Here is a 21864-nt window from a genome sequence, read left to right as displayed (position 1 = left end):
AACTGCTGCCCTCAAGAGAAGTTTGGCACAATCAGGTAGTTTGGAATTGTAGCACTCCGCAGAGAGTCATTTTGTCTGGGCCAATCAGAGGTCCGTGTAGGGGAGAGTGCCGCTGTGTCTCCAGGGGTGTGACAGCAGTATGTGGGTCAGAGCTGCTCCCGGGGCCACCAGCCCCCATGGCCCCCTGCAGGTCTGCCACAATAGTAGCCCCAGGGCGGATGCCATAGCTGGGATTCCCACCCGTAACCGGGACGCCTTCACCCAGGGCACAGACACACTGGCAGCAGCCCCACAATCAATTCATCAATCCCTGAAGGGAGTGGCAACTGCAAAAGGCCACAGCAGTCACCCCCACAGCTCGCCTTGGAAGGGACAGGGCCACCAAGGCTGACACCATGTTGGCAATGTGAAACTGTCGGACTCTGCAGGAACCATTAGTCCTTTATTAAAGCCACTTTTCTTGACCTGACGGTAGAGACACCCAACTGAGAATGTGAGAATACTCACCAAACACTGTGATATTTTCCCTTTATACTGTTTTACTAAGCAAGATAGACAAAATCCACACTGATTGTTGTTTATGCTAACTGACTCAGGTTGTATAAAAAACTTTCAACTTACTGAGTATTGTTGCTCAATGCTCAATAAGCTTTCCGTCATTCAACAGGCAAGTGGACAGATCTTAGCTGATCCTTTTATCAGAAGAGTTTGTTATAAAACTTTTGGGTCAAAGAATAATCATATAAAACAACCATGTAGGTGCAAACACTGGCTGAGAGTTCACCTCCCACAGGCCCTACAGAAGCTCTGGTGTCTGAGCACCAATCCTTAGACTCTGTCTCCTCCTGCTGGACGGGGAGGACAGTTATGAGTTCATCTTAATAGTGCAGGCTGATACGAGGATAATTAATGTGTACTTGGACCATGCTATGATTGAGTAGTCTCACTATTATTCAAATTCCCACATGGGGATACTTCCAAACAAACAGCAACTATTCCGCTCTCTCGCATACAAAAAATTAGTAACAGGACATGTGTCGAGTCACTGATATTTATCTATTAAGACGTTCCCCTTTCACTCGCAGTTTCATGTTTAGGAATCTTGTCTGCTCTGAGGCCATTTTCTCAAATTAAGCTTGTTCTTATTTTGGGTTCAGAAGTCACTTGACCATCTGACAATGTGCCCCATTGTGACAGGCCGCTCCATACGCATCAAAGAGGTGATTAACCAGTTTAGGGCTGTGGGGACAATACTGCTCTTTACAGGGAAGACAGTGCAGCCACTCAGCACTGGGCTGCTGACTGGGAGCCACAGTACTGCTTCCTCATGCAGCAGCTGGCAACATGAAACCAAAATAACTGCACATGAAGGGACATATATAGGGTACATGGTGTTAGCACTGGTGCACATGGAAAAGGTTTGGATAACAAACATTTGCTTATCAAAAAGTTACTTTTTTGAATCAATTCACACACAAACATAGTCAACTTGACATACTAAAGGTAAAAGTACATTCATTTAAATGTTATTCAGCTTTATCTACATGCGCCTGATGTGTTTTTAAATAAAATATATAATCTATCAGGATTTTACCCGTTTGGATGCGCAGGGCAACAATTGAGGCAGCAGCTCGTGAAAAAAAAAAAATGACGGACCAACCTCTGATTGGTGAATATATCGGGCTCCTGGCCAATCACATGTCTCTGTCTGGGAGGGGAAGCCCGGCGTCAAAATGAACTGCCACTTGTTCGTTGTTGTTGTTAGTTTTGCAATTGGCGCGATTTCTCTGCTCTCATTAGTAATGTTTAGTGCAAAGTCTTACAGAAGGAGCTGCATTTCTCCTTCACTTTGACTATTTTTTGTCTCGTCTATCAGAGACAGAGCGTGAGACCTAAAGATTATTTTTTATCCATACTGCATATCCAGGACTACCTAAACCTGTGTGATATGATCATATCTCACTAAATAGATTCGACATCAACATGATCAGGTGGGGAGTCATATTACTGAGTGTGACTTTATCATGGTGGCTACAAACAGCATCATCGCAAACCCACGAAGGTAAGAGGATTTTATTATATATATGAAACCTTGTCTTGCCTGTTTTAATTGACATTATTTCATCAATTAATTATTATTATTATTATTATATAAAATGTTCCTGCTTGAATTCACCTGTTGGCAGTTACTCCTTAGCATTTGCTTGCCTTGAATTGTCACAGTTTCTAACATGTATGCAACTATATTTTGATGGAATAGAATAGGATGTAATACAATGATAGAATATAATAGAGTAACTAACATGGATACCATATAGACTTGTCAGAGGTTAAGGGGCTACATTTTATAAACTATTAACCCTCATCTCTTCTTTCCTTTGTGCTCTCCTCCTTGAGAGCTTTTTTACTGTTGTTACTGGGCTTTAATTAAGACCCTTAATGCAGCAATACATCGCCACTTTATATTCTGCTCGTGATGGCTGCCAGCAACATCAATGCCCTCGTGGAGACAAAATAGCTTGCATGGCAATGATCCCAGTTGTAAAAAGCTACTGAGAACAATTGGTCCTGTTGATGTTGATACATGCAATCTGCAGATGATTGTTTTGTTTAACTGAAAATCACAAATTTTAGCTGTGTTGTGCATGCTTTATGCATGATTGAGTTTCAATTGCTGTAATAGTAAGAATTATCATGCAACTCTCCAAGATAGGCTGAGCATTCCATTTTTATTCTATGTTTTCACGAAGATATGGGATACGCTACATCTGTCAACATGCAATTTTCCACAAAAACCCCACGCAACAAGCTTAAAAGGTTTGTGTATAGAAGGGATCAACTTCACTTTAGTGTAGCTGGAAGATTTTGGTTTATACCTCTGCATGTTCCCAATAAAGACAGGATATGTGGGTTGTGTTGACAGCTGCAGGTGTTTTGTCTTTGCACATAAAGGGCCAGCTCCACATTTTTTGTCGGTCAGTACGAAATAGTGTGCAATCCTCCTTACGTTCATGATATTTCCCTTCCCTCTGCCAGAAAGTCCTACTCACACAAGGCCCATTGTCTGCTGGTATGATCTCAGCAACGCAGACCCCTCAGACACTCACATACATACGCACATGCACACACACAGGAGCACTGTCTGTCACTGCATCACTCTTCAGTCACTGGGACACACAGTCCACATTTATAGCTTTGTCACAATGAGGAACGTTGTCTGAGAAAAGTCCCTCTCCCTCAACTTCCACTCAATCAGCCGCAGGCCTGGACTGCTCCATGTACCAGGGTTACAGCCTGTCTGTATTACTGTGCTTTGCATCAAACTCTCCAGCCAAAACAGCAGCACACGCAGTATGAAGAAGACCAAGCCCATAAGTACTGCACAATATAACCCTCTCACTCAAATATGCTATTTGTTTTCAAGCATTCCAAGCTGCCATTGGTTTCCATACATTTCTGTATGGTATCAAAATAAATCAGCAGACAGCAACTCTTAAAACTTGCTTGAATTGTGTAATGCATCACAGACTGCATTCATCTTTGTCAAAATCACATAATTGTTGGACTGTAATACAGCACATTATGTTGCAATGATAACTCTGGCAAAACATGATACAGACTTGATGTTCACTGCGGTGGATTACACAACTCAAAAAGGTTTCTAGAGTCTGCTAATTGATGTTCAAGAGTTACAGAAATTAACAGAAACCAGACAGCAAAATTCATTAAAAAAACACAGTGTTTGCATAGTTTGCAAATGATTTAAATGTGATGTTAAGTACATGTGATCTTGCAACGCATTCTGCCTGGATGTGTATAAGCTAAGCGTACACAAATGGTCTAAAATATATAGCAAGTAAAGTGATACATTGACCCAAGGTTCTCTTCACCAGTCCCTAAATCACCCTTTAAACTAAGTAGAGTAATATTTGTCTCTCTTCTCTGTATGTTTGTCAGTGGTGTGTCCTGGTACGCAGAACGGACTGAGCTCCACAGGTTCTCAGGAGATTCAGTACAACCTGATTAAGGACCGTTATGACGGCTGTGAGATCATCATGGGAAACCTGGAGATCACTCAAATTGAGAGTTGCTGGGACTTCTCCTTTCTCAAGGTAAAAAATCCCAAAATCCCAAATGCCTTGTCTTTCAACTGATTTCTGAGTACGAGGTGTAGAAGTGTGGTCCTCTTCTTTCCCTCCAGGCAATCCGCGAGGTGACTGGCTATGTCCTCATTGCCATGAACCACTTTCAGGAGATCCCTCTGGGGCAACTACGGGTCATCAGAGGAAACAGCCTTTATGAGAGACGCTTTGCTCTCTCTGTCTTAATCAACTACCCCAAAGACGGCTCCAACGGTCTGCGGCAGCTGGGCCTCGCAAATCTGACAGGTAAAGAGGGTTACCCGAGAACACAGAACGATTTCTTATATGCAAGGTGTGAATCGGGCATTTAAGATTTGCTGTGCTGTTCTTCTATATGTAAACTTCTTTAAGTTTTGTCCAAAGAAACATAAGATGTGTCATTTTATGTGCAGAGAAACATAGATGTTGCTATTATAGCTGACAATTACTCATACTTTGAAAGAATGACAGGACAATGGATTGCAACAATTAGGGAAATCTCATCTTCACTGTCAGCTAATCTTCATGTCTTCTTAAGTGGTGTAAAAACTACTTATGGCAAGGCGTGCATTCCCCAAATCCTTGACATCCTGGTATAGCACTTTATCAAAGCTCTGTCTCAGTGGCCTTTCTCACAGCAGATATTCAGACTCTAGTCTCGGTCTCGCAGGAAAAGCGCAGGTGTTGCTAATAGCTTTAACGATGGCTCTGTTCTAATCAGTAAATCCCAGTAAGCCAGGACAGTGTGACCGTGAGCCCACATGCACAATACTGACAACAAAAACAAATGTTGGAAAGAATTATGGTGCAGTTTTCATGATATAGCTTTTGTATAAAGGATATGCCATTCCTCTCCCCCTGTGGGCACAGCAGCCCACTGCTACTAAAAATGCTTTGGATGGATTAATAAAGGCAGAGGTCAAATATGTCCCTGTATGTATGTGACGATTGTGTTTGAGTCTGTACCTTCCAATTATGTGATATAAATCCTTATTGGAAAAAAGTATTCCTTGGGTCATTTAGTTTTAGGTCCTTTACTGCCTGTACGTCTATCCTTGTACCCGCTTGTATACTTTTTGTATATTTTACCCAGAAGGTAAAAAGTATTTAAATTTAAATTTGTGGGCTGCAGTCTAAAGTGTTGCTAAAGGACATCCAGCCTGCGCTCTCTCTGCATAATTTCTTATAATTTCTTCACAGAGATTCTAGAGGGAGGAGTGCAGATTATCAACAACAAGTACTTGAGTTACGGCCCCTGGATCTTCTGGCAAGATATCATCAGGGACAATAGTGCTCCAATTGACATCCAGTACAATGGAGAGAGAGGTTGGTGTTGGGTTAGTCCTATTTCACATATCTTTAAATTATCTCTGGATACTCTCTCTTATAACTACTGCCTCTCTTTCCCTCTGTCAGGCCCATGCCACAAATCCTGTGGAGATTACTGCTGGGGGCCAAATGAGGACCAATGTCAGATCTGTGAGTTGTGAATTATTCTGTTTCCCTGTTTTTCTCTCTTGTGTTTTATCTCTCTCCTCCTCCTCCTCCTCCTCCTTCTTTCTCCTCACTGACTGTCACTCTTCATACACTGAAATACACAGAGACGGAGAACACTTCATACACTGAAAGACACACACACACATATGCACATTGGTAACCTCTGTTTAACCCGTCTCTCCTGTGTTTCTCAGTGACTAAGACGGTGTGCGCTCCACAGTGTAATGGCCGCTGTTTTGGGACGAGCCCCAGGGACTGCTGTCACATAGAATGTGCAGCGGGATGTAAAGGCCCTCTGGATGTGGATTGTTTTGTAAGTACTCTGTTTTTGATAAAATGAAGACAAAGTCAGTCTTTGCAAACATTATACCGTAGGTGTTTTATTCTTCAGTAACAAAGGAAGCTAAAAATAAATAATTTTTTTAACTATTTTGCCTCCTTTATGTAAAAAAATACTTTACTTCCTCATTTGCTTCCAGAATTGGTTCTATTGTAACAGATATACTTGAAAGTCAATGGTTTTAAGGACTTTATAGGTGGATGTTATCCAATTACAAATATGCTCGCTCTTTTGATTCCCATCTTCCAGGCAGCTATTGGTTTTTGTTACAGTAATATAGTCTGGTCTGTAGACACTTGACACCTGCTCACTAACATCCAACCCAGTGTTGTGTACGTGACCTGTTTTTTAAACTCTTTTTTTGATGGTTCATCTGATATTTGAGGCAGCTCCCAAACAGAAACAAATTAATATTATTATTATGTAGTTTCTGGGTTTGATTTTCTGTCAATATAGCTTGTGAGTTCAGCCAGCCATGTTAGCAGCTGTGAGGCTCTACTCACAGCAGTGCTTTGAGCTAATTAATAACTTTTAGCATGCTTGCAATTACAATGCTAACATGCTGATGTTCAGCCGGTATAATGCCAACCATGTTCCCTATCTTAGTTTAGCATGTCTGCTAACTAGCACTAAACACAATGTACATCTGAGGCTGATGGGAAAATCATGAATGACAAATTCAAAATGTGATTAGATGAAAAGTCAGAGGATCTTTTCACGTACTACAATTCATCCGAGGGATTATGAATCTGTGCACCAAATGTCACAGCTCCATCCAATAGTTATTGAGACATTTCGTTCGAAAGCCAAAAATGTCAACAGATCTGTAAGATTCATCCTCTGGGGCCATAAATATGCAACATTTATCCAACTATCTAAGCAGTAGTTGTTTATATATGCCATTCTGGACCAGGTGAGGGACTAACAGACTTATAAAACTGTGTATAGTGTTGTGTTATGGAAAGCAGTCAGAATTCATATTTAACAGAAATGATTTGTATTATTTGAGCCAAACCATGGTTATACTTTAAGATGATTTCTTTACTGAGCTACCCATCATTTGGGATTCAGGACTTAATTAGCATATGTTTGCTCAAATGTCTGTTTGTGTGTGTGTGTGTGTGTGTGTGTGTGTGTGTGTGTGTGTGTGTGTAGGCATGTCGTCATTTCAACGACTCTGGAGCCTGTGTGCCCCAGTGTCCCCAGACTTTGATCTATGACAAGCAGACGTTTCAAATGGAGACCAACCCTAATGCCAAATATCAGTACGGATCCATCTGTGTCTCCCAGTGTCCCAGTGAGTGGCTTGTGTTTGTTCGTGTGTTTGTATCCTCAACGTGTTGTCTTGTTACTTTTTGTGCAATTTGGAAAATACTTTAACTAGCCTACCTGATATTGCAAACCTGTGTCATAGTGTGCTTTTTTTTTTTTGTCTTGCTCCCTCTAGCCCATTTCTTGGTGGACGATAGCTCTTGTGTAAGCGTTTGTCCACCAGACAAGATGGAGGTGGAGAGAGACGGCCAGAAGCAGTGTGAGCTCTGCAGTGGACTCTGCCCAAAAGGTTGGCACTATATATATATACTTTCCACTTCTTACATTGAGTATATTTGTCAGTCATCAAAGATTAAGATGGTGCTTGGTCATTCCTGTAGTGTGTGAAGGCACTGGAGCTGAGCATAGACAGACGGTGGACTCCAGCAACATCGACAGCTTCATCAACTGCACCAAGATCCAGGGCAGCCTTCACTTCCTGGTCACGGGGATTCTTGGGTAAATTGCCTGCCCTGCCTGAAGGATCACTGCGTGCAGCTATGTAGAGTTAGCCTGTTCATATTGTGTGTTTTATTCTTCATAGAGATGACTTTAAAAACATCCCGCCCCTGGATGCCAAAAAGCTGGAAGTGTTTCGCACCGTGAGAGAAATAACAGGTTTGTGTAAACTTTGTTGGTGCTAATAATGGATCACAATGCTTGGTGATAGTTTTACATGTTGTAGCAGACTACTGTTGCAATTCATATTTCAAAGTTTAATCAAAGCACACTGGTAGGTTTTAAATCTAAATCCGGGTGACAATTGTTTTCAATTCATTTTAAGTGTAATGTGATATTTTTGATATACCGCTCAGTATTCTTGCCAAAGTTACATTCAGTCACTTGGTAATACAGCTGTTTAAAATTAGATACGGTGAAGAGAAATAAGTCTTGGATACATGACAACAGAGTGGGTTGCTGTTCTCGACACCTATCACCAATTAATTATCCATCTCATAATCTGGAAAAATGTTATGCAATATGCTGATAATGGCCTAAAACAATCTAAATACCTTTGCAGTCTTTATGTTTGAATGTTATCACTGCATTTGATTGTCAGATATCCTAAACATCCAGTCGTGGCCCAAAGAACTGAATGATCTGTCTGTTTTTTCGAGTCTCACAACCATTCAAGGGAGGTCTCTCTACAAGTAAGTCTTGTGTACACACACTGATGTTTGTTAATGTTGGTGCCCAGTAGAAATTGAAGTAAATCAGTAAAAGACGATTAATTAACCTGATAAAACAAATAACATATCAACAAAATGTTCTTCTATATAGAAAGATCAGATATTCAAATGGTACTAACGCTCTTAAGATGTAATGTTACTGACATTAAACATGCTGCATGCCTCAGGATGGTTCTGATTCTTGTGTTCTTGCCTAAACTCATATCTATATTACAAGTGTGTTGTATAACCGTGTGTCATCACTGCTCTCTCACACACTCTACACCCTCCTAACTGCTATGAGCTGCTATATAAACAAACAAGTGTTGCAAATTTTAAGTAATTCTTTGACATATACAGTATATATCATAAATATTTCTTAAATGTTTTTTTTTCCTTTGTTTTCTTTTTGTCTGTGTCCCCTCTGTCCTCCAACCTTCCAACCAAAGGCGTTTTTCTCTGATGGTGATGCATCTCCACACTCTTACCTCACTGGGCCTGCGCTCTCTCCGGGAGATCAGTGATGGCAGTGTGTACATCAGTCAGAATGCCAACCTCTGTTACCACCACACAGTAAACTGGCCGCAGCTGTTCAGGGGCCGCAGAGTTCGAGTCAACAACTTCAACAACAACAGGCCGCTGGCAGAGTGTGGTGAGACGAGATATAAAGAACCTGTCTATAATCCAAATGAAACACGTTGTCTTTTGTTGTTCGTTGAGCTGAACAAACTGTAGGCTACTATACACTTTTAGCAATCTCCATACTGATAAATCTTCATCAGTTTCCTGATGTTTTTCTCACATTGTTGTGTGTGCAGTTGAAGAGGGCCATGTGTGTGACCAGCTGTGTTCAGACTCAGGCTGCTGGGGCCCGGGGCCCGACCACTGTCTCTCCTGTAGGAACTACAGCCGAGACGGCACATGTGTGGGTAGCTGTAATTTCCACACTGGGTCAGTAGATACATATGTGTGTTGATATTCTTACTGGGGTTGTTTGTGTGTTGAATATATTGATTTCATCTGACCATATATGTATTTGAATATTGTTTCCCTAGAGCTCCAAGGGAATTTGCAGGACCTGATGGCGAGTGTGTTGCCTGTCATCCAGAGTGCAAGCCTCAGAGTGGGACGTCCAGCTGTACTGGACTGGTAATCACTTTCTTTGATAGTACACTGTGGCCCAATGTCTTTGTATGGATTTTCAATTACATTTAGCTAATTATCCAATAATAATGTTTTTTATTGTTTTTACAGTCATACCTTTACTACTTTACGAGGCCATAAATCCCTCTGGGAAAGGACGGGTCTCCCTCAGACTCATATTTTTGTCCCCCATTTTTTATAGTTTTACTCTGTCTCACAAATCTCTGAATCCAAACCCAACAACATTTATATAGTAATATTAATACTGTCTAGACATGAGTTATAATTTGCCCTGCAATAGAAGAAAATAGCAATGATGACTATCTAAATTATTGAAAGAAATTTGATTTGTTCCTTTCAAACAACTTTATTCCGCTAATGCTCTTGTGACACCTTCTGTCCAATGTAAAATCTGCAACAAATCTCAACAAAATGCTGACGAAGTCGCTGCTCTCTTCCATTATGACATTTTGTATCGACTCTCCGCCACTTCCTGCCCATTATATTTTAAATCATGTGTAGTAGCCAATGGTCTAAATCATTTATTATGCGTCTTGGTTATTTGCAGGTTTCAATGCCTCCCCATAGAGTTATACATACAGTAAATATGATGTGTCTAAGCTTCTCATATACGTCTCTTCCTCCGTCCCTTTCTTTGTTAGGGTGCAGACAAGTGTATGGCATGCGCCAACCTTCGAGATGGTCCTTACTGCATGTCCTCTTGTCCCACTGGGGTAAATGATGGACAGAGGGGACTGATCTTCAAATACCCCAACAGGGAAGGTCACTGTGAACCATGTCACCATAACTGCACACAGGGGTGAGACTGGATCCAAATTATATGTTTGTCTGTCCGTCTGTAGATGTGTAACAATTATCAAATCAATGATGTGTTTATCCATTACAGCTGCTCAGGTCCAGGATTAAATGATTGTTTAGAGGCAGCTAGACTGGCAGTTAGCAGGTGAGTGTTTCCCCCTGCTGGTGAATATAAAACACTACACTGCAATGTGTGCGATCCATCCACAACTCAATACATATGACACAGGGTCAGTGTTGCAAATTGAGCAATTGAGACACAAATTAACTTCACAAACTGCACACCTGATCCCTCATTTTTTTTAAATCCCCCTTTATTCAGACATGCATATGACATGCATATGTGCAAATTTGACAAATAAACTGTTCCCCGATTAGACTTTTTTTGTTTCGTGCAATATTTCTTTCCAATCACTTCTGCACTTTTGTTAGTTGGAATCTGCACATTAGCATCTCTCTCTGCTTCCCTCTGCAGTGGTCAGATCACAGGCATAGCTTTAGGTTTACCGGCTGGCTTGATATTATGCCTGGTGTTGTTTTTCCTGGGTGTGCTGTACCACCGAGGCTTGGCCATCCGCCGCAAGAGAGCCATGAGGAGGTACCTGGAGAGCGGAGAGGTGAGACTTTAGAGACCATCCAACCACATGAGCTGCTTTTGCTTTGACTGCTACATGCATTTGTTTTTAGAGAGGAATGTAATTATGGGAATTTTTGGCAGAGCTTTGAGCCACTTGGTCCCGGAGAGAAAGGCACCAAGGTTCATGCCCGCATCCTGAGGCCTTCAGAGCTGAAAAAAATCAAAGCCCTTGGCTTTGGAGTTTTTGGCATAGTGCACAAGGTATTTATTAACCTCTTTGTCTTTGTGCACATCCACTGATAATCCACTGATTGATGTTCCATGAGAATTTTAGAAGACTGATATAAGTTTCACAGATTCTTGTGAACTGATGTGAATGCTGCTGTGCATTTAATTCTGTTTAAGGGTGTTTGGACTCCGGAGGGAGAGACTGTGAAGATCCCTGTGGCGATTAAAACCATCCAGGATAGCTCAGGCCGACAGACCTTCACTGAGATCACTGATGTGAGTCATAGCATTACAGAAAGAGCAATTAATGTCACATACGTACAACATTTCATACAAAATGCAACGTATCATATCATAGTCAGAAAAGTAAACAGTGTTTTGCTCTCTGTGTAGCATATGCTGTCCATGGGCAGCCTGGACCACCCCTACATCGTTAGGCTGCTGGGCATCTGTCCAGGTCCCAGTCTGCAACTGGTGACCCAGCTTAGTTCACAGGGCTCCTTACTGGAGCACATCAGGCATCACAAGAACAGCCTGGACCCACAGCGCCTGCTCAACTGGTGTGTGCAGATTGCTAAAGTAAGTGCGACATGAGCTACAGACTTTTTTGGAGCAACCACATGTTTTGAATAATATATAGGGTATATACTGTATGGATGTTTGTGCCTCAGGGTATGTACTACCTGGAGGAGCACTGCATGGTCCACAGGAACCTGGCTGCCCGAAACATCCTGTTGAAGAACGACTACCAGGTCCAGATTTCTGACTACAGTGTAGCAGACCTCCTTTATCCCGATGACAAGAAATACATTTACACTGACACCAAGGTTGTTATGATTCATTTAATAAGTCACAGTTGAGAGGTTTTCACTGTCTCCTCGATTTATGGCACGTCTGCAATTTGTCACTTAATCCAGACACCCATAAAATGGATGGCACTGGAGAGCATCTTGTTCCGAAGATACACTCATCAAAGTGACGTTTGGAGTTATGGTAAGAGGCTGCGGGTTTCTTTGTGTGAGTGTGTGAATGTTATACTGTACTAATAAAATAAACGTTCCTCTTGAAAGCTGGCAGGCAGCATTCAAATGTGGCGTCTCTCTTCCCGGACAGGGGTGACAGTGTGGGAGATGATGTCATTCGGGGCGGAGCCGTATGCATCCGTGCAGCCTCAGGAGGTGCCGAGTCTGCTGGAGAAGGGGGAACGACTGTCACAGCCCCACATCTGTACCATAGACGTCTACATGGTCATGGTTAAATGTGAGTATGATGAAACATCACAACCAGTATGCAGAAACACAAAGATATGATCTGACATGTTTTGCTTCTGCTCTTTAGGCTGGATGATTGATGAAAATATAAGGCCGACCTTCAAAGAGCTGGCCAGTGACTTTACTCGCATGGCAAGAGACCCACCAAGATATCTTGTCATCAAGGTGAGGCTATCATCGTCATTTATTCTAAAGTTAAGTCCACTGGCTGTTGACTTAGACGTTAAACCCTTTATGCTTCTATGTATTTCTGTAGATGGAAGGAGGAGAAGCTGCCTCTGTCGAGATCCATCGAAGAGAATCAGAGCGAGGGCTGCTGCAGGAAGATTTGGAAGACCAACACGAGGAAGGACTGGAGGATGGTTTCACTACTCCTCCTCTCCAACACTCTCCATCTTGGAGTCTGTCTCGTTCACGGATTAATTCTTACAGGGTAATGAAACACACATATATTTTAGACTCTTTTGGGACCATTGTGATTAGATCAGAGGCAAATGAAACGAGAACATAACACTTTTTCTTCCCTGATTTGTAGAGTGGTACCTCTCAGGCTGGACCCATTGGATACCTGCCAATGAACCCCAGCCCCGTGGACAGTATCCGCCAGGTGATACAGACTCACAAAATCACACACATGCATGCAAACAAACACATTACTACAATTACACAGGTGATACAGTTTAAAACTTTGAACTATACTTTTCCAATAGCCATATTAGAGTCAATATTACGACCCCACAGTGCCAGTGGGTCATTAGCAGAGGAAGTGAGAGACATTAAAGCGCATTAGAGCTGCTGCATCAGTACATGTCTTCCGTTTTTCTGTCTCAGCTGTGGCTTCAAAGGTCTCGACTGAGCTCTGTGCGGACGCTGCCCGAGAGGTCAGAGTTCAGGGGGAGTGGCAGAGAGGCAGAGCTGCATGAGGAGGGTTCACGGACTGAGAGTCTTCACAGGGCCAGGTTTGGCTCCGAGAGGGGTACCCCTCGTATAGCCATTAGCCGGCACAGGAAGCTCTCATCAGCATCAAGTCCATCCTCGTATAAAGTGTGGACTGCAGAGGAAGAAGAGGAGGTGGACCACTGTGGCTATGTCCTGGCTGGGTCATGTGTTACTCCACAGAGAGGTAAAATACCAGCACTCTGATGGGAGCATGCTGATTTATTCTATTATTTACTTGACTGTTTTGTAAGTGATGGTGTAAACAATACATAATCGTGGCTTCTCCCTCCTGATCTTCCTTCTACACATTCTGTCTTGGCACACAGTCTGCAGCGCCTCTCATTCTGGGCGAAGAACCTCAAGACTCAAGAATAATCTGTCTCTTGTGGTGATAAATCCCTCCCAGGAGTATGAAATCATGAGCAAAGAATCTGGTGCTCCTCTTTGCTCGACCAGCAGCGTCCTATCACAGGGAGAGGCCAACTCAGCGGCAGTTTGTTGTAAAACCTCACCAACCCTCATGGCTCGCTTACCTGTAGAGGAAACAACGGATGTGGAAACTCTGACACCAATCTCAGCTGTAAGGATGAAGCAAGAAGATGGAGATAGTGAAGGAGGTGTTGCAGAGCAAAGAGACTCCACGGAGAAACATCAGCTCACTGGAGACTCTGATAGTAAAATCAGAGCTGTGGATGACCAAGAAGAGGCAGCTCAAGGGATAGGCAGGTATGAATACATGGATATCAGGCGTTTGAACTCTATAGAGGGAGATGATCCAGCATGGGAGAGATGTGGGAGTCAAACATCTTCAAAGAGCACAGCAAAGACAGAGGAAACAGACCAAATAGTGGAGGTGTTGAAAAAAGAGCTTGAGGAGGAAGAGGAGGAGGAGAAGTACCACAACACAAATAAACAACCTGCACTTCAGGGGAATGTGAGCGGTATGGTCATGCCTAGGCCAGATGTGCTCACAGGAGGGGGTGAAATGGTGGAGGAGTATGAAGAGATGACCAGATTTGGAGTGATGCCCAGTGGGTGGGAGCAGGCAGACTACCAGAACCTCCCATTGAAGGGGAGGGCTGTTTCTGAGGAGATGGGCAGGGACATGTGTGCAGGGATTGGGGGATACATCAAGGTGTTGGCTGGCATCGGGGAGCCTGGCAGCAACACATCATTTGACAACCCAGACTACTGGCACAGCAGACTGTTCCTCAAGCCAGATGCTGTTCGCACCTAATAATGTGGATTGGGACGGAGACAGCACCGGTTATGTTCGTACTTGTCATAAATGTGGGTTGTTTTGTAAAGTTTTCCAGCTTTCATTCTTTGAGCTGCAGCATCCAACAAACTTTGAAAGATAAAAGCGATCCTAAAAAAATACATCTGAGTCTATGATTGCTTCATTGTTACATTACAGTAATACGAGGTAACCATGTTACATTGTAGTAGAACAGTCTTTTTGTACAATTTATTATCATATGAAATATTATATGAATGAATAAAATTTGAATAGTTTGCAAATATCAAATCACCTGTGTCATTGATTTTTTTTGTATCAGGGTTGCAATTTATATATATATTCCGTTTTGCACATCACCTGTCGTATGAACCAAAGACTGTATATGGGTTGAACAGCAGGAAATGAGATGGAGGCATATAAACCATACGAACCACAAGAACAGATGAATCCGTGACGCACTTGCGCGCGATTTGGTCAGAGGCCGATCAAAGATGATCAGAGAAGCGACAGATTAACTGCTGCTTGTTTCCGTTTTTGTTCAAATTCAGTTTTGGCATGGGCTAATGGCTTTACCACCAGTTATTGTGTATTAGTTAGAAGGATTTAACAAGCCATTTTGAAATGTCCTGACATGAAAGATGCACTAATGCACTTATCACAACACAGTAATGTGAACTCTATGAACTTTACAAACAGTTGGTTCGTAGGCTACATGTAATATCTATGTTTCCATAAATGTCCAATCTTTCCCATTTTTATTATTTCTAATTTGTCCTTAACAGCGTCTCTGAAACATCCACTTACTGTCCTCTTTATTTAACCGACCAGTTATGTTGGTTTCTGCAAGCCTTGATATAAATTGTTCCCCCATAAATATAGCCTAACAGCTGTATATCAGCGTCAGCTATTTTGCTGACTGTTGAATACACGTGCATGGTCTAATTTTAAAAGCTGATGATATCATTTATGATATTAACCGAGCCTTTTTCGGATGTGATATTCAAAGCACCAAGCTAGGCCGTGAACTATCTTGACTGCAGAGCGTGTCTTTGGCAGCAGGGCGGGATCTAGAGCTCGTACTAGGCTGCTTACTGAAGGCGGGCGGGCCGATGCGGAGAGCAGCGTGGTCCATCCTGTGACTGACTGTGACACCCACCGGGGGAAAAAAAGTTACTCTTGAGTTCGCGGACACACTGCCAACATGTCGGGAGATGACGATACGCAGGAGCAGACCATCGCCGATGACTTGGTGGTCACCAAGTATAAGATGGGGGCCGAGATTGCAAATCGTAAGTGAAATGCAGCGTGAACCGTTTTGACTCAACGGTCCACAAGTATGAGGATCCGTGTGAGGCTAGCTAAACCTGTCAGCTAGCTAAACCTGTCAGCTAGCTAGTCGTACCCAGGCAGCAGCTGTGCCATGTGCCGCAGCAGTGCCAACGTTACATCGTGGTAGTAAGCGGGATTTTGTGGAAAATAAATTAAACGCAACGCTTGCTTTATTTATTTAGGTCGAGCTTTTCTTAACAGTTGCACATATTTGTCTGACGAGCCGTTTGCTGTCACATTAGCCCAGTGAGCTAGCTAAGCAGCTATGTGGCAGAGCTAGCTACCTCACTAGCTAGCGTTAGCTAGCTGCTAACGTAACAGATAACAATGACAAGTACAAAACTGAATGGCGATACGGAGTTGTGCGTAATCGAGTGTCCTATATTTAAATATGAACTTGCAGGCTATTAAGTCGAGACCACTCAAATTGTTATGCAAGATACTACAGGTCTGGTTGATTTAAATAGTGTCATTTTACGTTAACGTTACTGTAGTAAGCTGCTAGTGAAAAACCCAATACTTGTTATGTTAAATGATGTCAAACTTAATCTGTTTATTTAACTTTAACAGTCACACACTCAATTTTAAGTCTCCAACATGAAATCGTGAACTTTACATGCTGTTTGTTGTTGAAGCAGGTCTATAACGCAATAACGTTTTATTATTTTCAAGGCCACGTGCACACAACGTCATTAGTGTGATGTCATAATTGGTAGTTGTTTTAATGTAAATCCACTGTAAATTAAATTAAAAGCATCAAAAGTCTGTTATTTCAGAATTTCTTAATTTCTAAAAACAAATATAAGCATGTTTACTTCCTGTCAGCATGTGCCAACAGTGCACACCGTTACACTCGCTCACTCACACCTGTCAGTAGCCCAGTTTAACCACACTCTTTATGTATGGCCATGTTTCATCTGCCAGTGTGCTGACTGAACAGCTGACTTTGCTGCCACTTAAAGTTTAATTTCACATATATTCAAAACCGTCAAACTCAAAATTGCTACTACAGTTAATCTGAAATTAACTAATTTTAGTGTACATTTTCACTATTTTCTGACATGTAACCAATGATTAATTGACTGACCCAGTTAATAATCAACATAGTCATTGATAATAAAACATAGTTGCAGCCCGGCACTATAAACACTGTTTTATTAACCAATCATTTTAACCACATCATGGCTCATTGTATTTCTTGTCTTGCAGAGGCTCTGAAGACGGTGGTTGAGGCAGCTATGCCTGGAGTTTCCGTGCTCAACCTGTGTCAAAAGGGAGATGCCTTCATCATGGCAGAAACTGGGAAAATCTTCAAGAAGGAAAAGGACATGAAGAAAGGTACGTCTTTTGTTGCATCTCGTCAATCACCATCACCGCCTCTGACTTGGCAGTCCCTCATTGTCTCTCTTTTCTTTCGCAGGTATTGCTTTTCCTACTTGTGTGTCAGTTAACAACTGTGTGTGCCATCACTCCCCTCTGAAGAGCGATGCTGATGTCATGCTGAAGGATGGGGACCTTGTCAAAATGTAAGCTGCCGAATGTATACATGTACATCTTGTGTACAATTATCGTATAGTTATATATTAAATTATAACTACTATTTTATTTGCAGTTCATACTCTTTCTTTTTTTTTTTTTTTTTTTCCCTGTTCTATGTGTTCACAGTGATCTGGGTGTGCACGTTGATGGCTTCATCTCAAATGTGGCTCACAGCTTAGTTGTTGGAGTCACCAAGGTATGTCATCACTCGGCTCATTGGTTTATTCACAAGAGCCATGATTTGTAATATAATTTACTTGATTACTGGTCGTCACACCATTAACAGCTAGTGATAGTTTGGTATTTCAGGTCTTGTAACTCTATCCGTCCTCTTGTGTCCCTTCAGGACAACCCGCTGACCGGACGGAAGGCTGACGTTATCAAAGCAGCTCACCTCTGTGCTGAGGCTGCTCTGCGTCTTGTTAAGCCAGGAAATCAGGTGAAACTCTCCCATCATGACCAAATGAAATGAGCGATGCCATCACTGTACACACCTCATCTAATAAACGTCAATCGGTCTCTTCCATCAGAACTCGCAGGTCACAGAAGCCTGGAACAAGATTGCAAAGTCATTCAAGTGCTCCCCTATTGAAGGTTTGTGAACAATCGGCCCCTTCAAGATTGAGGGTTTACAATGGGATACATTTGCGAGATATGATTTGACTCTGCTTATTCTTTCAATGTGTGCAGGCATGCTCTCCCATCAGCTCAAACAACACGTGATCGATGGCGAGAAAACTATCATCCAAAACCCAACGGACCAGCAAAAGTGAGTTCACTCAGCCAGTGCTTCCTGTCACTGACCCGATGAGTGTTTAAACCAGTGGATGATGATGTCGCTTTGTTTTTGTAGGAAGGACCACGAGAAGGCCGAGTTTGAGGTGCATGAAGTATATGCAGTGGATGTGCTTATCAGCACTGGGGAGGGCAAGGTGAGAGGAACTTTGGTTCAAATTTGATTGTGCCGCTTAAAATATAATAACGGACGGCGAGGTATTTATAACGATGTTTTGCAATTCAGGCGAAGGATGGAGGTCAGAGGACCACCGTTTACAAACGAGACCCCAACAAGGTGTACGGCTTAAAGATGAAGACATCTCGCACATTCTTCAGTGAGATGGAGAGGCGCTTCGATACAATGCCTTTCACTCTGAGGTAGCATCTTTAAACTTCAGATCAAATGTTTTACTCTTTTTAAAAAATACATGTATTTTATCTTTAGTAAAATATTTTTCCAGGTTTCACCATCTCATTTTTCTTTTCTCTGTTTATGTCCTCAGAGCGTTTGAGGATGAAGGCAAGGCCAGGTTAGGCGTGGTTGAGTGTGCCAAACATGAGCTGCTGCAGCCATTCAATGTGCTGCATGAGAAAGAGAGTGAGTGGAGCAATGAGGGACGTGATTAAGGGCTTTATTGTAGGTTTGTTCATATGTGAACAAAATTAAGCGAGGTCAGAAAGTTTCTGAGCTGTTGGAAGATTTCACCTATACTTGAATGTGTAGAAAATGTAGGTCGTACTGGTAAAATGATTTGTTATTGGGCCTCTGGGATTTACGTGCCGCTAAGCCTTCTGCCTGTCCCGGCCTCTAATGGACCAGAGGAAACATGCCATGGTTGTCAATCAACATGAAAAGGGACAGGAAAACTGCGTTATTGTCCAGTGCAGTCTTTTTATATAGAGCTTTATAAAAAGAAAGCATATGTTGAAAATAATCGACTTATGCCTCTTCTACTGTGCAGTTCTAAGGGAAGTCTGAATGATTAGTTTCTACCATGTGTTTTAGTCAGTCGATTAACAGCGTTCTAGTGTCCACTCTTTGTTTTCCTCTGTGAACTGAACCATTGAATGTCCTCCTCATATGTGTCACTGTTTAATACAACTTTCAACCTCCTCTGTGTCCAGGTGAAGTTGTTGCCCAGTTTAAGTTCACCGTGTTGCTCATGGCCAACGGACCACTGCGAATCACAAACAGCCTCTTTGAACCAGAGCTCTACAAGTCTGAGCTTGAAGTGGAGGACGCAGAGCTGAAGGTAAAGTGTGTTTGATGGATGGGGGGGGTGTTTCAGTCTCCTCTTGAAAAGAGAGCTTTAGACTAATGGGGTCACTATCTTCTGTTTGCAAACTAGGTGTTTTCAAAGCCATTATGTGTTGATGTATTGTGAGGTTATGAAAGTCACTTTTGTCTACTTTGTTTTTCAGGCTTTGCTTCAAAGCTCAGCCAGCCGTAAGACTCAGAAGAAGAAGAAAAAGAAGGTGAGCTAGAGGGCAGTGTGCTTTCTTTTCTTTTTTTAAATGTTTACAAATTGATTTTCTCTAATTTCAATCATTTCTGTTTTTAAAGGCCTCAAAGACGGTTGAGACTGCAACCGGGCAGGCAATGGAGACTGAAGCTGCAGAATAAATTCCTCTGAATGACATCTGACGACCCAAAGAACAGACGCCACGAATTCTTCTGTCCCAGCTGTCTGAGGCTCTTGCGGACATAGCCGCTGTGAATGCCTCTGAATCGAAATGATGTTATTCTGGGATGATGCTGCTCCTAAATTGTTGTCACTCCACCTATAATACACACACACACGTGTACATCTCTAGTAAATCTCATTGCCCTTGAGACCGTCGTCTTCTCTTAACAGTGGACAACAATTCTGCTGCAAAAGAGGAAATTAAAAATTTGTTTGACCGTGAGCCTTCGTCCCTGAAAGATATGGAAAATATAATGAGTTTGACAGAGCGGCCCAGGATGATGAATGGACAGTGCTGTGTCAGCGTAATTGTGTGGCATAAAGGTAACTTTCCTAATGTCATAAACCTGAAGCCACGCCTTTTTGAAATGAGTTTTAACTTATCATGGTCAGAAATGTGTAACACCCGTCTTGAACCCTGAAGTTGCGAGCATGACGTCGGTCATTACTGTTGAATTCAGCATATTTACCGCATTTATACAGCTCTCGCTTAGGTCGGTATGCCAGTACATTGTGTACACTTTTAGGAATCTACTGTATTTTACTCGGCTAACAATTTCTAAAACTGACAATTTTAAGACCAAGTTGAGTAATTTAAATGGCAAAAAAGAAAAATTCTCAGTTGTGGATGGCCTAACTCCTGCCACGGGTTCAGCATTGAGTCTTCTGGTGCCACCATCGAGTCCGACAGTCTGTGTTTACATAAGAGTTCCATGTGAGATATATGGATGCTTTTGTAAAACAAATCCCAGTTTCAGAGACTATTTTTGGAAACATTAAAAAGCCACCTGACATCATTTGTGTTTTTTTTTTAAACTGATTTCAATTGATTGTTCTGAGTTTAAGTGTTTTCATAGTTTTTAACAGTAATGAATCACCCTTCCAAGTAAAATTGCATGCTTTGATTTATATTTGACTAATGATACATCTTTGAAAACTATTTAAACTCTAGATTGTATAATTTACAAGCTAAATCAGGAACTTGTGAGAGAACACCAGCCACCAACAGTTGAACAACAAGCGTTAATGAAATGCTGACTTCTTTTTAACAAACAATTGTTCAATAAATAATGATTTTAGAAATACTGAGGGAATTTTTAGATATGTGTTCACATTTTATCTAACTTTATTTATTTCTGTAAATTGTATTTCCCATCATGAAAGTCTAAATGCAGTTTCAAAACCTTTACTGCTGCCAGGAATATCATTTTTGGGGCAAAATTCAGAAGCAACAATCACTTAACCCATAAGGAACCACAGGTGTTTCAGACACTTAAATATCCTGGAAAGTTCCTTGTACAGTTTTATCCTTGATTTTAACTCATGAAGTACCTAAAGTGACACATATGGAACATCCTGGTGAGGTCATTTGACAGTGAGTTAATCTGTGTACCAATGACATCACTTCCAAAATGGCTGCCTGGCTGGTCAGCACATTTGGCAGAACTAACTATTTCAAAAAGCTTGTTTTTGTTGCTGAAGGTAAGTTTCAAAACATTTAACAATTATAATAATTTGATAACATGTCCTACATTACATCTAAATGGTTCTGACCATGTTTATCAAATGAATTTGTTTAAAAAGTTATGAAAATATCGTGACAGATGTGTCACATCAGGCTTTTAAACTTATAACTGCTCAGAAAAACCAATGTGACATTTGTCACAATAAGGAAAATAGTAATGAGCTGCTCAATTGATTTATCTGATTCAATTATTGTTAATTAATATTTTCTTTTGTTGAATTCAAAAGACATTCAAACAAAAAAAATGTCAAAATGATTAAATTATTAGTCAAATGAATTATGAATTATCTCTACGCTAACAACCACTGTGACATGTCACATTTCAGATATTTGGCACTAGATGGTAGTATTTAG

General features: G+C 41.6%; 2 protein-coding genes across 3 annotated transcripts; both read left to right on the top strand.

Annotated features, from left to right (window-relative positions):
- Positions 1-1761: 1761 nt before the first annotated feature.
- erbb3b (erb-b2 receptor tyrosine kinase 3b) lies at positions 1762-14943 on the top strand. Of its 2 annotated transcripts, XM_031844797.1 has the most exons (28): positions 1762-2062; positions 3958-4112; positions 4202-4388; positions 5322-5447; positions 5538-5600; positions 5813-5931; positions 7114-7255; positions 7406-7519; positions 7611-7728; positions 7814-7887; positions 8330-8420; positions 8888-9090; positions 9257-9389; positions 9494-9587; positions 10244-10401; positions 10489-10545; positions 10876-11017; positions 11119-11238; positions 11383-11481; positions 11599-11784; positions 11877-12032; positions 12123-12198; positions 12319-12465; positions 12544-12641; positions 12733-12909; positions 13012-13083; positions 13308-13599; positions 13742-14943. In XM_031844797.1, the coding sequence occupies exons 1-28, from the start codon at positions 1984-1986 to the stop codon at positions 14650-14652; spliced, it is 4389 nt and encodes a 1462-aa protein (XP_031700657.1). In that variant the 5' UTR covers positions 1762-1983; the 3' UTR covers positions 14653-14943. The 2 variants fall into 2 exon arrangements, with proteins under 2 accessions (XP_031700657.1, XP_031700658.1); XM_031844798.1 differs by lacking the exon at positions 8330-8420 and having other exon boundaries at positions 9013-9090.
- Positions 14944-15765: 822 nt separating this feature from the next.
- Positions 15766-20782, top strand: LOC116382252 (proliferation-associated protein 2G4-like). Its single transcript, XM_031845159.1, has 13 exons — positions 15766-15944; positions 17194-17322; positions 17405-17510; positions 17650-17719; positions 17870-17962; positions 18054-18117; positions 18214-18292; positions 18377-18455; positions 18545-18678; positions 18804-18898; positions 19426-19553; positions 19723-19776; positions 19865-20782. The coding sequence occupies exons 1-13, from the start codon at positions 15857-15859 to the stop codon at positions 19922-19924; spliced, it is 1179 nt and encodes a 392-aa protein (XP_031701019.1). The 5' UTR covers positions 15766-15856; the 3' UTR covers positions 19925-20782.
- The last annotated feature ends 1082 nt before the right edge of the window (positions 20783-21864 follow it).

The sequence above is a fragment of the Anarrhichthys ocellatus genome, unplaced genomic scaffold, assembly GCF_004355925.1.
Source record: "Anarrhichthys ocellatus isolate YVR2014 unplaced genomic scaffold, GSC_Weel_1.0 scaffold5, whole genome shotgun sequence".
Taxonomy (NCBI): domain Eukaryota; kingdom Metazoa; phylum Chordata; class Actinopteri; order Perciformes; family Anarhichadidae; genus Anarrhichthys; species Anarrhichthys ocellatus.
The sequence above is the reverse complement of the archived record's forward strand: the minus strand, read 5'-3'. Positions and strand labels throughout refer to the sequence as shown.